Below are 13,228 nucleotides of genomic sequence, written 5' to 3' on the forward strand. Positions count from 1 at the left end.
GGTGCATAGCTTCCATTTACAGTTTAGGGAAATTAATGCAGTAGCAGAATATAGGAGATGTAAACTTTGTCTGAAATCAATGTACGATGAATATGCAAACAAGGTTTTCCAAAAAAAGAAAAACAAAAAAAAAAGTAGATCCATTTGGCTATTCGATTTCCTACACTGGCATTAGCATGATGAAATGATTTAACTCTGGAAAGCTAGTTACAAATCAGTTAATCCAACAGAAAGGGATCACCTTCTGTGTTATCTAATCTGTATAACAAAGAAATGAGTTGAATGTCTGAATTTAAAAAATGCAGCTGCCCAGAGAGTTTGATTGAAATAGTCTTTGTTGCTATCAGATGAACCCTTCATTTTAAGTGACTGCTTTAAAAAAAGAAATGAATTGACCATTTCAGAACCAATATATTAACTCTAGTGCTCGGTGTCTGACCGATCTCAGGCAAACTTTTACTGGATGCCCGAACCTCAACTTTTGGAAAATGTAATTTTCCACTGCGAGTTGACACCGAGCTTGTCACACTTTTATAATAAAAGAAACATTTCCATTGAATCTTAGAAAGAAAGAGAGGAGAATGCGGGCACGGATACTGATGCCAGAGCGAGTCCCCTCAGATATACCAGCACCTTCGGCAAGGAGCTCTCAGCCAGCCCCGTACTGACCTTTCAGACTGTCCAAGAGTGAGTACGGTGAGAAAGTAACACCGCCGGCTGACGCTCGTGAGGCTGGCAAGAAGGGACCCGAAAATGGGAAAGCAAGGCCTGGATACAACATGGTGACCTGTGACGAGAAGGTAGGTAGGAAATAATTGTCACAAGAGTTGCACTTTATTTCAGGCAAAAAATAAAAAAAAACTTTTGCTGGTAATGAAATCTTTACATTGGGCGTTTTGATGAGTAAATTAATACTTTGTGATGAGCGTAGAGACGCCACCGCTGTAATCTGTCTGGAGGGATTTCTCTCTGACTTCTCATAAAATCCTGTTGCATAAGCCGCTCCTGTGACAAACTGGATACCACTGCAAAATATTATTTAAAAATTCTGTTTAATAGAACTTCCTGCCATGAGTTTTGATGTGTTTGTGAATGTAGATGCTTGTCTGGAGGACATGGAATTGATCTGTAGCCCCTCTACCCAGAGTAGCTGGCTGCCTGTACAGCCTCCCAGCTGGATGGCAGGGGGGCCTGGCACTACTTTGGGAAAGGCAATAGCTTACTGCAGGGATTGTCCAACCCCTGTTCAAGCGCCACAAACGGACTTGGTTTTCAGGATCTCCACAATGAATATGCATGAGATGGATTTGCGTGCACTGCCTCCACTGAATGCACATCTGTCTCTTGCACATTCACTGTGCACATCTTGAGGCTCATCATGACTCTTGAGGACCGGAGTTGGGTCAACCTTTGGCTTACCGCAATATAGAGAGCTGAAGATAAAATGTTTTGGGTTTTTTTCTACTTATTTAGTAGAGTCAACTGAAAACATTTGCACAAAGAACACAAAATCATACTGCACTGCACTCTCACCACAATTCTTTGCGCTATAAAACTAGTTAGAGATTTTGGAATTCTGAACTTACTGCTCACCCACAACATCTGACCTCCTACAGACCGGATGGGCGTCATTGAAGCACAGAGCACAAAAGCAGCAAAAGACTCTAAGGCCCATCCAGCCTGCCCAGTTTAATTCCTGTTGCAATGCCATAGACCCCAGCTGAATTCTGGCTTTCCCTTCACCTTGCACCTCAACATCCTCTGGCTTACTGTACGTCCTCTTGAATTCTGTAACTATTTTTGCCCCATTGTCTCCGCTGGGAGGCCATTCTATGCATTCACCACCCTGTTAATGTTTTGGAGGAGAAGAGGGAAAGGCCTTACACAAAGCTCTGAGGACTAAATATAATCTAACTCTAAACTAGCTGCAGGCACTTATCTACACAAGGAAACATCTCCCTGGACGTTGGAGAACCAATGTGGAAGTCGACAAAAATTGACTTGGACAAGACAAGGGTTCTCAAACTGGCCCTTGGGAGACACCCAGCCAGTCAGGTTTTCAGGATATCCACAATAAATACGCATGCAGTAGATTTGCATGAACTGACTCCATTGTATGCAGATCTATCTCATGAATACTCATTGTGGATATCCTGAAAATCTGAGTGGCTAGATGTGTCCCAAGGACTGGGTTGAGAACCGCTAGGATAAGAAGTGATCTCCTTGAGCTGCCCAGCCTCTAAGGCTGGCAGCTGGCATAAACCCTTAGCAGGAATAATTGGGCAAACTGGATGGACCAATGGGTCGTTCTCTGCCATCATCTGCTACGTCACTATGTTGCCGCTAGCTGTGCATTGTTTATACTGCGCTCTCCCAACAGTCCTGCTAAATACAAACTTTGAACACGTGTGTGTTACACAGGGGTACAAAACACTGGCCATTCCCCATGCTAAAAAAAATCATCCCCAAAATGTGCAAAGGATGCCTGCTATAAGGTAGATTTTGTAAACACCCATTCTATTTTAGTTCTCTGTATTTGGAGATGGAGCTCAGGATAAATGTAATGATGCTTACATATATTTTTTCCCTTCCATACATGGAAATGGACTTTTTAACTTTCAGCGTACAGCTTTACATAAGACAGGGAAATCTTACTAGTCTATTGCTGTTTTGATTTTTGGAGGAACCCTTGGCCACTCGGCTTTCGCCTTCACGGCTGGCTGGTTGCCCAGGACACCATACTCCACCTTGCCACCAACTCTGTAGTCTTTGCCGTTTTGACCCCAAATTAGACGTGCCTACAATGAAAAAGTAGGAAAAATCTTACTTTGTTAAAACATAAAGGATGGCAGAAGTCGGTGAGCTCAAGATGGCATTTCTTCTCCATATCCTTCTTTTTTTTTTTTTTTTTTTTAAGTGTTACCGTTACTCCGTGATCGCTATCGGCCTCAGCTTTTCCATAGGCCCTCCATGAACTTGATTCCTTGATGTTGATTGCATAGACTTCCAACCGATGATGTCTGTGGGAGTCTGCATAGACAAAAATTTGGTAACCTTGCTTTTTGTCATCGCTTCGGACAGCTCTCGCAGTAACCGACAACACTGGTGGTTTTTCATCTCCCATAAATCTGCGCTGAAAATCGAAAGAAAAAAAAAAAGAGAGAAAATATAATAAGCCATATATTTTGTAAAAGGGTTATTATTTTTATTCACGGCGTACACTGCACTGCATATTGACAAAAGGAAGCCAGAATGCAAAAGGAACTTTAGAACAAGAACTTTCAATCATAAATGACAAGAAAAGAGTAAGGAAATAAAATATAGCAGAAAATGATCATCCACACTCCTTGTCCCTAGAGCATTGGCATAATTCATAAAATAACTTTTTTTTTTATAGTACTGAGCTGGTCTGAAAGTTTCTGGGAGTTTGAATATTTTTCTTTTGCTTGAAAAGTCTTGCTGAAAATTAATTTGGAAAGGAAAAATGGCGGAGTCTGGGAAAATTCTTTCTGACGTAATATTGCATATTATAGAGCTCATAGCAGGAAGAGCAAGCTGCTGCCCTGCGGACAGAGGGGCCGATGCAATAAGGCGCGTGGTAAAATGAGTACTCGTATCGGGCACCCGTTTCCCTAACGCAGGCACTGCCACACCCCCTGGGCGCCCCACGCAGTATCAAAATCAGGTGCTGCGTTAAAAAGGACGCGCTAAGGAAGAATTGTGCGTCCCTAGCAGTCAAATGCATTGGGCACCCAGAACTGCAACAGGCGCGAGTCTGATTCATCCCGCTTCAGCCTGATTTCAGCCCTTGCTATTGTGTAAAGTGTACCCTTTATTTTTAAATTTCTCCTGAGCCCTTGGCTTGCGGATTGACTTAACGTCACCTCCGGGGCTGGAGTTAAATTTGCTCCGTTAAAAAGTGTGTTGGGTACCCAGAGATTTTTTGCATCGGGGGGAATAGCTAATAGTCTCATCTACATGGAATTTATATGCGATGACTCTATTGGCTACGCATTTGTTTGGGCACGCATTGTGGAAGCGCTAATCTTCTTTTTTTTAATTATTTATTTATTGGATTTTCAAATAACAGTATACAGAACAAGTTCGTTCAGAAATTAAACACCAGGGAAAAGTAATGAAAATTTGCTTATATGCAGAAAAAAAAAACTACAAAGAAAACATTAAACAATTTTACCCAGTGTTAAAAAAAAATTATAAGAAATTGTGGATCCAAGATGTAGATCAAGCAGTTGATTTAGGCAATAACAACAAATATAATTACAGATTGCTTCAAAATTAACTAGTGTCTCTAATTTATGCCTTCAAACCTTGGAACTAAGCAGAGTGGGAGTCGAGGTACATTCTCAGTTGTTCTGGTTCTCTGAAAATATAACGTGAGTTCTGATAGGTTAGCAAGCAATGACATGGGTATCTGAGGATATACTTTGCACCTCGGGCAATAACTTCTTCCCTCATAGCAATTAATTTTTTCCTTTTTATTTGGGTATTTTTCGTTATGTCAGGGAAAATCTTTAATGGGTATCCATAAAATTTTAAATGCTGGTTACGGAAAAAAGTTTTCAAAATCAAATCTCTATCAGCAGATGTTGCAAACTGAATAAAAAGAGTAGCTCTTTCCTCCACCGTCAAATCATGCGATTTTTCTAAGATATCCGTTAGATCATACGAGGGATTCTCCTTTTGATCTGAAATCTTCTCTTTATCTCTCCGAGGCAAATAATAAATTCTAATGATCTTTGGAATCTCTTGCTCTGAAATTTTGAGCAAATTCTGAACATAACTTTTGAATAATTCTCGATGAGATAATAGCCTTAATTTAGGAAAATTCAATATTCTTATATTGCTTCTCCTTAGATGGTTCTCTAGATTTTCCATTTTTACCATCTGTATACTTTCAGATTTTATCAGGTTCCCCTGAATTTTTTCTACCTCTGCCATTTTTTGCTCAAATCCCTTAACAGAGTTCTCTAAGTTTCCCACTCTTCCTTCTGTGTCATGGTGTTTCTCAATGCTTTCTTTTACCATTATAGTCAATTGCATAATAGATTTTTCCATAGAAGTGATAGCTTTCATAATCTCAGTTAGTGTAATATTATTTGGATTAAATTCAGTAGCTCCACAAACAACTTGGATTCCCTCGGCACCCTTTCTCTTGTCCAAAGGCTCACCTTTCTCCTCAGCTCGCTTCCATGCTGGGTCTGGTCGGTCCCTGGAGTCAGCCATACTCTGACTCACCGAAGGAGACAAACTTACGTCGCTCCTTCTCTGGGCAACGGCCCCCTCAGCAGTTCTTTCTTGTAGCGAGATGGATGAACTCTGCTCGGAAATCTTTCCTCCGAGCGGTGGATCTGGCTTTGGAGGCGCACCCGGGCTTAATGATATCTCTAGAGCCAGGGGGCTCGGCGTCTGCTCTCCGTCGATACCTCCAGCGGCTCCCTCAGGGTGATCACACACTAGTCCGGCGAAAGCTTCCTCGATTCGGAGCTGTCTAGACGAGGTAATAGGTGTTGATGTAATTTCTTTACTTTTTGCTTTCCGTTTCGTGTGGGGCATCTTGCCGTCGAAACGGGTATAAGAATAAAATGTTCCAGGAAGAAAATTGAGATTTCGCTCCGGAGCTCGGCGTTCAGCCGTTCATTTCTCCGCGGCCATCTTGGATCGCGCTAATCTTCTTATTGCATTGGGTGCTGGTCTAGGGCGTCCAAAACAAGCGTCCAACCATGCGTAACACCTGTGTGCACTTTATTGCATCGGCCCCAGAATGGGGAGTTGGGAGGGAGGAGAGGTCATCTTCTGAAGGGTTGAGATTTCTTAATAGAGCCCAAGTTTAAAGTTTACAAGAAGCAGGAGTACAGCAGAGACACGCCTCCGATGACTGGGAAAGTGGAAAGCATTTCAGCATTCCTGCGCAGAGTGAACGACACTGTGGCTTGTGAAAACAGACTTTAATGAAGAGTGAGCTATACCATTTTCCCTGCTGTGTAAGCCTGAGGCTGTGGTGTGGGCACACCTTGAGTATTGTCTGTAGTTCTGGTCACCCCCATCTCAAATAAGATAAAGCAGAGCTTTCTGGTATAGAGAAGGGCAACAAAAGCGATAAAAGGGGGATTGAACAGCTCTCTTAGGAAGAAAGGCAAAGAAAGTTAGGGTTTGGAGAGGAGACTGAGAAGGGCTATGATGGAGGTTTGTAAAATCCTGAGTGTTGTGGAACAAGTTAATAGGGAATGGTTCGTTACCCTTTCAGACAGTAGTAGAACTAGAGGTCATGCCCTGAAACTCACTGGTAGCAGATTTAAGAAAATTGGGGGGGGGGGGGGGGGTGTTTCAGTCAGTGCACGATTAAGCTGTGGAATTTCTTCCTGCAGGATGTGGTCAAGGTTGCTAGTGTAGCCGCATTTAAAAAAAACAAAAAACAAAACATGGACAGTTCAAGCAACAATTATTGGTCAGGTGGACAGGGGGATTTGACCTCTAATTTCTGGGAATGGACAACAGAGAATGGCTTTCCCCATGAGGATATACTAGGTACATCCAATTGAGCGGATTGGCTCACTTGCAGCAGCAGGACGCTGGGCTGACCTGGCATGGCACTTCTTCTGTTCTAATTCGAACTCTCATTAAATATATCTTTCCGAAAGTGAAGATGCAGTGTTTAGCTTAACACGTGACTCACCCGATGAGATGGCCTCGTGGCAGCTGCGGAGGAGCTGCTGCTGCTGCTGCTACTGCTACTGCTGAATGAACTGGAGCTAGAAGAGCTGCTGCTGGCTTCATCTCTCTGGTTTGCAGTCTGTGGCAGGAAAAACAATTTGCCTTAAGAAAGAGGTTTCCCATAAAGGCACAACTGAATGGTTTCCATGACAGTGTGGACAATTCCCCAGTTATGCCACAAACGTCTGCCCAGCGGTACCTATGATAAAACGGAAGCGGCCTTACGCAGACGCCCAACAGTGCTCCGTCAAATTGGCCAGCTATGGCGTGTGCATGAGTAAGACAGCGGCTAGACCAAGGTTTTACTGCCAGACAGAATTCAATATCTATTTCTCGTAGAAACAAGACCAAGCGTGATTTGGCTTTTTCCACAACCCCTTTTGTTTCTCACCGTTGGAGTTCAAGGGGAGTTTCGCAAGGAGTTAAAAATGGCCATGGCAATAGACAACAACAAAAAATCATTATGTAAAAATCACCTCCTCTTCCTCCCTCCTATTGTCTGTCCATGAAGCAGAAGGGCAGAATATTAAAGCTGCAGTTAAACATTACAGCTTTCATGAATATACCTTCCCGTAGTTGTTGCTCCATTAATCTGCATCAGAAACATGAGAAAGCCCTACCAGGTGCCCGCTGCATGGAATACAGATGCACAGACATGTAAATCCCTTCTGTATGGTACTGGGAAGCTTGTTCTTTTACTGATGGGAGGGAATGTAGGTTTCAGGTATAAACACTACAGCACCTAGCAGACAGAGGGCGAGGGCACTGGGTTAGGTGGAGGCTAGCTGAGATGACAGGCCTGCATGTTTGTGTATTGCGTGGGGAGTATTTTTTTTGGGGGGGGAAATATTATTTTTTACTTATTGAGTATGCGTTAGTTAATATACTGTAAGGTAATGATTATATTAATGCAAATGTATTTTGGCCAGTACATTTCAAATTACGATGCACCATGCCCTGACTGCCAATAATGATAAAGCATGCTACAACAGTTTTGAATACTATTTAAATACATCAGGCAACAGACTATGAATACAGCATGAAAGGCTCAAACTGCTGTGTCCTGAAGTGCGACATCACATTGAGCACTGCATTTGCTATGTGGGGAGTTTCACTCACCAGATCAAAAGCTCCGGCCACTGAAGCAGTAGTTCAGCTCCACTGAAATATGCTGAAAGGAATGGAGGCCAGCACAAAAAGCTAACTGTCAGGAAATTTGCTATCATAAATTTTGCTATGCTGGGCTATATTTGAAAGAATGCCGCTGTATTCAGAAGGCAGTCATTCTTGATTTCTTATTTAGTTTCAAGAATACTGTTTGAGAAAAAGACAAAAATACCAGTCCACAATTGTTTTCCACCATGCATATTCCTAGTTCCATACTTGAGATAATTTTATGTGCTGGAATGTGATTAAATCGGCCAATCAGGTTGGCTGATTTTAGCCATTGCTTTAAATATCCTTGATGAGGGTGATGCATTCTGGGGAAACAAGTTTGAACTGGACCCAAAACGCAAAGCAAGTGCACAAAAAGTAAAAACCCCAGGTGGATTTTATCATTACCCTACGGTAATGCTACTTACTGGCTGCCATGTGTATTGTTTATAGGGTAAGCAGTTACGTAATAGGATACATTCAGGCCACTGGGTATTTTTTCATGCTTTGAGAAAAATACTGGGGCTGTTCTGGCCCAGTGGGTCAGTGGTAGTGCTATGAAGATGCTTCTCCAGTTCAGTTCCTGGACTGGGCCTCATGCAACCTGGGTCAGCTGGGGATGGAGGCAGCATTTCACGGCCCCAGGGAAGGAGGAAGGGAGCGAGCTGTTGTCATTGTCCAGGGGCGACCCCCGGTGGCTGGATTTAGAGCCTGTGATACAGGATTCCGGAAGGAGCCCTGGTGCATGGCTCTTGGCCTCAGGATCATTGCTCCAGTGACCAGACTGGGAATAGTGGGAGAGTGGCTCAGTTTAAAATAGGGGGAAAATCCTCACGTGGTTGTGAATGAAGGCTCCTGCCACCAGAATCCCAGCCCTGGATCCAGCTGAGCTGGAAGATAAAGAAGACAGCAGGCACTACCTGCTGTCCAATAAAGTCCAATAAAAAAAAAGTCCAATAAAAAAAAAAAAAAATTCCCCAAAATACCTTGGTCTAGCTTAGGAGACATTCAGCTCCATCCTGCACAGATTTACTGCTGTATATAAATTGTTGCACGCCTCTGAATTCTGTTAAATAGCAGCAATAGTGAGAGGCAGAACAAACAACTTACTGCTGACTTGCGCAGTGGTCTAAAGTGGTAGCCAGAGTCACCACGTGCTGCCTGCATACAGGAGAGAGATGACAAAAGAAAAGTTATCTTTTTTTTTTAAATTACTTGTTTCCATTACAAGAATAATACATTTATAAAGCATAACTGATGATCATCAGAAAATATATTTCCAGGGATTCCAAAGAAATCAGTTTCCTCTCATTTCGTACACAGTTTTCAGCAAATCTGCTTTCTTAAGGTCAGAAAACAAGGAGAAGCGGAGGAAAATCAGTTCTTTGTGGAGTTCATTGATCGCGCATTTCCTATCAATTAGGCAAGCTGCCAGCAGTACAGAAATATGATCGGGGAAGTTGTGGTAGCATTCTTGTGGCTGAAATATAAGAGGTCAAACCAATGAGAGAATATGGCTTGACCAAGCACAGGTTCCTCTGGCAGGAAACTGCGCGGCATGGGATCTTTGCCTGTCCTGCTGCTGTCCCAAAGGACGTGAAAAAAGAGCAAAGAAACAGGGCAGCAGGAGTGAGGCTGGAAAAAAACCCCCTCTGCTTTGGTTTGTCTTTAAACCTAAACAAATCAATGCCACTACTACAGCGATTAGAAATTACAATCAATCAATCAGGAGCAGCTGCTCTATCGCTGGGATATAACGATATTGGGAGTTTAAATGCCTACTTGTGAATAATTTATTGAAACTAATATTTAATAACAATTTGTGACACCTGCTCTGTACTCAGTATATGCAAATGTTAATAAATTGTTTGTGTGATAATTTTAAAAATTAAAATTATCACACAAACAATTTATTAACATTTGCATATACTGAGTACAGAGCAGGTGTCACAAATTGTTATTAAATATTAGTTTCAATAAATTATTCACAAGTAGGCATTTAAACTCCCAATATCGTTATATCCCAGCGATAGAGCAGCTGCTCCTGATTGGTTTGTCTTTAGCCATGGAGTTTTGGCCGGCCAACCAAAAAGCTTTAAAAATAGGGGCATCAATCATAAGCAGAATTCACGATTTGACCGCTTCAGAAAAAAAAAAAAAAACCAAGCTGTTAATTCTTGATGAGGATGAGAAACCAAGATTTAAGTCTAAAAACAAACCAACATAAAGTGGTCTTTTTACCCCACTATTGGGCCATTGTTTCTTCTGTCTACTAGGAAACCGCAACTGCACACTTTTTGGAAAATATGGAGCTCACTTTTTTTTTTTTGTTTTGTTTTGGATTCCCACCCTCTCCCTGCAATGGCGAAGTACTGCCGCAATCTCTGTACTTTCAATGGCATCACAAGTAGTGCTAAAAAGAGCTCCCCTCATTCCTGTGTGCGCCAGCCCCGGACTCTGCTCCAATACCTTTAAACCAGTCCATGCAACAGGTGCCTGGGGGGGGGCTTCAAATGGAGATTTCAGAACCTTCAGACCCATTTTCCTGACATTAGCACTGGCAAATTGTTCCTTTCTAAAACCACCTTAAAACGGATACCATTCTCATTATTTTCTGGCAAGGAGGTCGCATAACATGATACTACAAAAGGAAGGGCTGTGCAGACTGAGATAACTGAAGCGACGGCGCTTGGCCAACCACCAAAGTCTGGAACACATCGTGCAGAAACTTTATTTTGAGCTTCTTATTACCAAGGCGCTAACAAACATTGTGGTGGTGGCGGACTCTCAACCCACTCCTGTTTTTTGCCCGAAGGCTTCTTCAGAAGGGACATCAAGGAAGAAAAACCTTAACCAAAAAGGTGTATTTCAAAAGGCAGGAAGAAGCTGTGGGCAATAGGGATGTGCATTCGTTTCATACGTTTCCCATTATATGCCAATTAGATGTGCATTCGTTTCATATGTTTCATACGTTTCATATTACATGCTTGTATAGGAACGTATGAAACGAATGCACATCCCTAGTGGGCAAAACGCGGATGCTTGGCAAAGCATCTTCGAAGGGCAGGCGCTTCATTTATCTCCGTCTGCATGCCCCGTCCTTTGTCTCTTTGACTTGTGTGCGACCTCTACCACATTCCCATTGCTCGCTCAGGATATTACAAAAGCCATTTCCCTTGCTGCTTTTTTTCATTTACCCGATTCCAACTTGCTGGGCCAGTGCCCGTGGTTTCACCGTGCTTCTGAGAAGGCCAAGATCTCCCAGGACGAGCACCTGCACGACTGCTGCTGCTGCTGCTGCTGCTGCTACTGCTGCTGCTGCTGCTGCTGCCACTACTGCTGCTGCTGCTGCTGCCACTTCGTCGTCTTTCTCTTCTGTTGCTGCTGTCGCTGCTGCTGCTACTACTGCTGCTACTACTACTGCTGCTGCTACTACTACTGCTGCTGCTGCCATTTTGGACTGTAGGTCTTCTGTCTTTGCTGGCATCCCGGTGTCTTTCGTGCTGCTCGCTGCTGCTGGACTGACTGCTGGAGTAGCGGTCACCGCGCCGACTCTGAGAGGAGGACGAGGAGGAAGACGATGATGAAGAGGAGCTAGATGATGACTGAGGTTTGCCAGCTTTAATTACTTCTGTAATTTCAATATGGTGTCTGCCAGAAGACGGCTTGCTTTCTTTTCTCTTGCTTTTCTTATGCAAGCTTCCATTTCGAATCTGCATATCCAATATAAAACAAGGCTGTGATCTCTGTTTGCATTCTGCTAGCTTGAATGCCTTCATTTATAAAACCCATTTGACACATTACAAGAAGCATTTAAAATACCCACTGCTACAAAAAAATATCAACTGTGCTGGGGGGTGGGGGTGGGGAATCTAAATATGGCAAAAAAAAGAAATCACACAATGCATATGTTATGCCACTAAAATTCTTAATTTTATATTCAATATATCTCAGCAATATATATATAAGAACTCATTTGTATTTGTGATGATTAAAGATGATTTGACAGTTATCGCAGAAATTCAAACTTCACCTAATCAACCACAAGTGCCTTTGCTCCTCAGCTCCTCAGCTCCTCTTTACCTCCTGACACCTTTGACTGAGCAAAGCTGCTGCTATCTGAGCCCTTCTCCTCCATCAACAGCTCCTGCTTCCCGTCTGAAACAGCCTCCCTGAGGCGGGGTGCGTCCTTTCCCCTCTCTGGCCACATTCAAGTCCTGCCTAAAAGCCCAACTTTTTGAGGCTGCTTTGAAATCTTAAACCCTGGTTCTTCCAGATCTTAGCCTTCTTGGTTTAACTGCCTTCAGTCTGATAAATACATTTCCTGAAAACTCGTTTATTTCTCTCGTCTGTGTGTCCCGAAGAGATTATTAGCGCCACAGAGAAGGGAATCTCTCCTAAGAGTATCTGTACAGTGCTGCGTACATCTGTGGCACTATAGAAATGATATATAGCAGTAGACGTACTTTAAACTCCTCATCAACTCCCAGGATCTTCTTCAGCTTCATTTGAATCACAGAGTCTTCCAGACTTGTTTTTGCACCTGCTCCCACCTGTATGTTCAGCTGAAGCTTTGAAATTGCTCCGTCTGGGACTATAGGGAACACAGAGAAAATGTACGAGAATGTTGTGCCCGCTGCTCCACCCACATTCAGCTAGGTAAATATGGAAAATGGCTACTGGGACCGTACCTGGCTTCGCAATGGCCTTACATTCGTGCTCTCCAGCTAACTTGTAAAGAGGTGAATTCTGAATAGATGCCGCATTTGCTGATTTGCATTTAAGGCAGACCTCGAAAGCAAAGGTTTCTGATGTGGTGCAAACATGAGATTCAGAAATCTTCCTTGCTTGAGCGTGGTGCTCCTCTGCAACTGCAGAGTGTGGGTATTTCTTAGATACTGTTTCTGAGGAGACCCCTTCCTGCATGGATTAAAAATAGGTCATGTGTTTAGAAACACCACATTATGTTTTGTGTACATCTATAAACACACAACGCTCAGATTAATATTATGTGGTTGTTTCATTGCATGCTCAAGAATCATTCGGCCCGGGCATAACTGAATCATTAGCATAACAAAAAGTAAACTTGAGAAATCAGCACACAAAAAAATGCATCACCACTACCACCACCAGATGGCATAATACAATTAATTCAGCTAGTAGCAAGATGCTCTTGCTCTGTGCACCAGGACCCCTCTCTAGTCTCCTTCCAGTGCGGGACTGAGGCCCGGCAAGCTGCAAGTATGTATGGTGCTGGCCGTGCACTCTCCCGGTGCCCTCCTCTCCTCCTGCACACATCCTAGATTACTGCTGTTTGCACACTGACACAAGCAGGCCTGTT

The 13,228-nt window shown here is 43.0% G+C and overlaps 1 protein-coding gene across 1 annotated transcript in view; it reads right to left on the reverse strand.

Annotated features, from left to right (window-relative positions):
• Window positions 1–13,228, reverse strand: part of LOC115099809 (vitellogenin-A2-like) — a 38,592-nt gene that overhangs the window by 4,955 nt on the left and 20,409 nt on the right. The window contains exons 22-30 of the mRNA XM_029617658.1: window positions 12,579–12,807; window positions 12,354–12,481; window positions 11,085–11,600; window positions 8,998–9,048; window positions 6,695–6,811; window positions 2,924–3,133; window positions 2,656–2,798; window positions 887–1,025; window positions 670–787 (exon numbers count right to left, since the gene is read on the reverse strand). Coding sequence (XP_029473518.1) covers window positions 670–787; window positions 887–1,025; window positions 2,656–2,798; window positions 2,924–3,133; window positions 6,695–6,811; window positions 8,998–9,048; window positions 11,085–11,600; window positions 12,354–12,481; window positions 12,579–12,807 — 1,651 coding nt within the window. The remainder of the gene's footprint in view (window positions 1–669; window positions 788–886; window positions 1,026–2,655; window positions 2,799–2,923; window positions 3,134–6,694; window positions 6,812–8,997; window positions 9,049–11,084; window positions 11,601–12,353; window positions 12,482–12,578; window positions 12,808–13,228) is intronic.

This window comes from Rhinatrema bivittatum, chromosome 10, assembly GCF_901001135.1.
Source record: "Rhinatrema bivittatum chromosome 10, aRhiBiv1.1, whole genome shotgun sequence".
In the NCBI taxonomy this organism is placed as follows: domain Eukaryota; kingdom Metazoa; phylum Chordata; class Amphibia; order Gymnophiona; family Rhinatrematidae; genus Rhinatrema; species Rhinatrema bivittatum.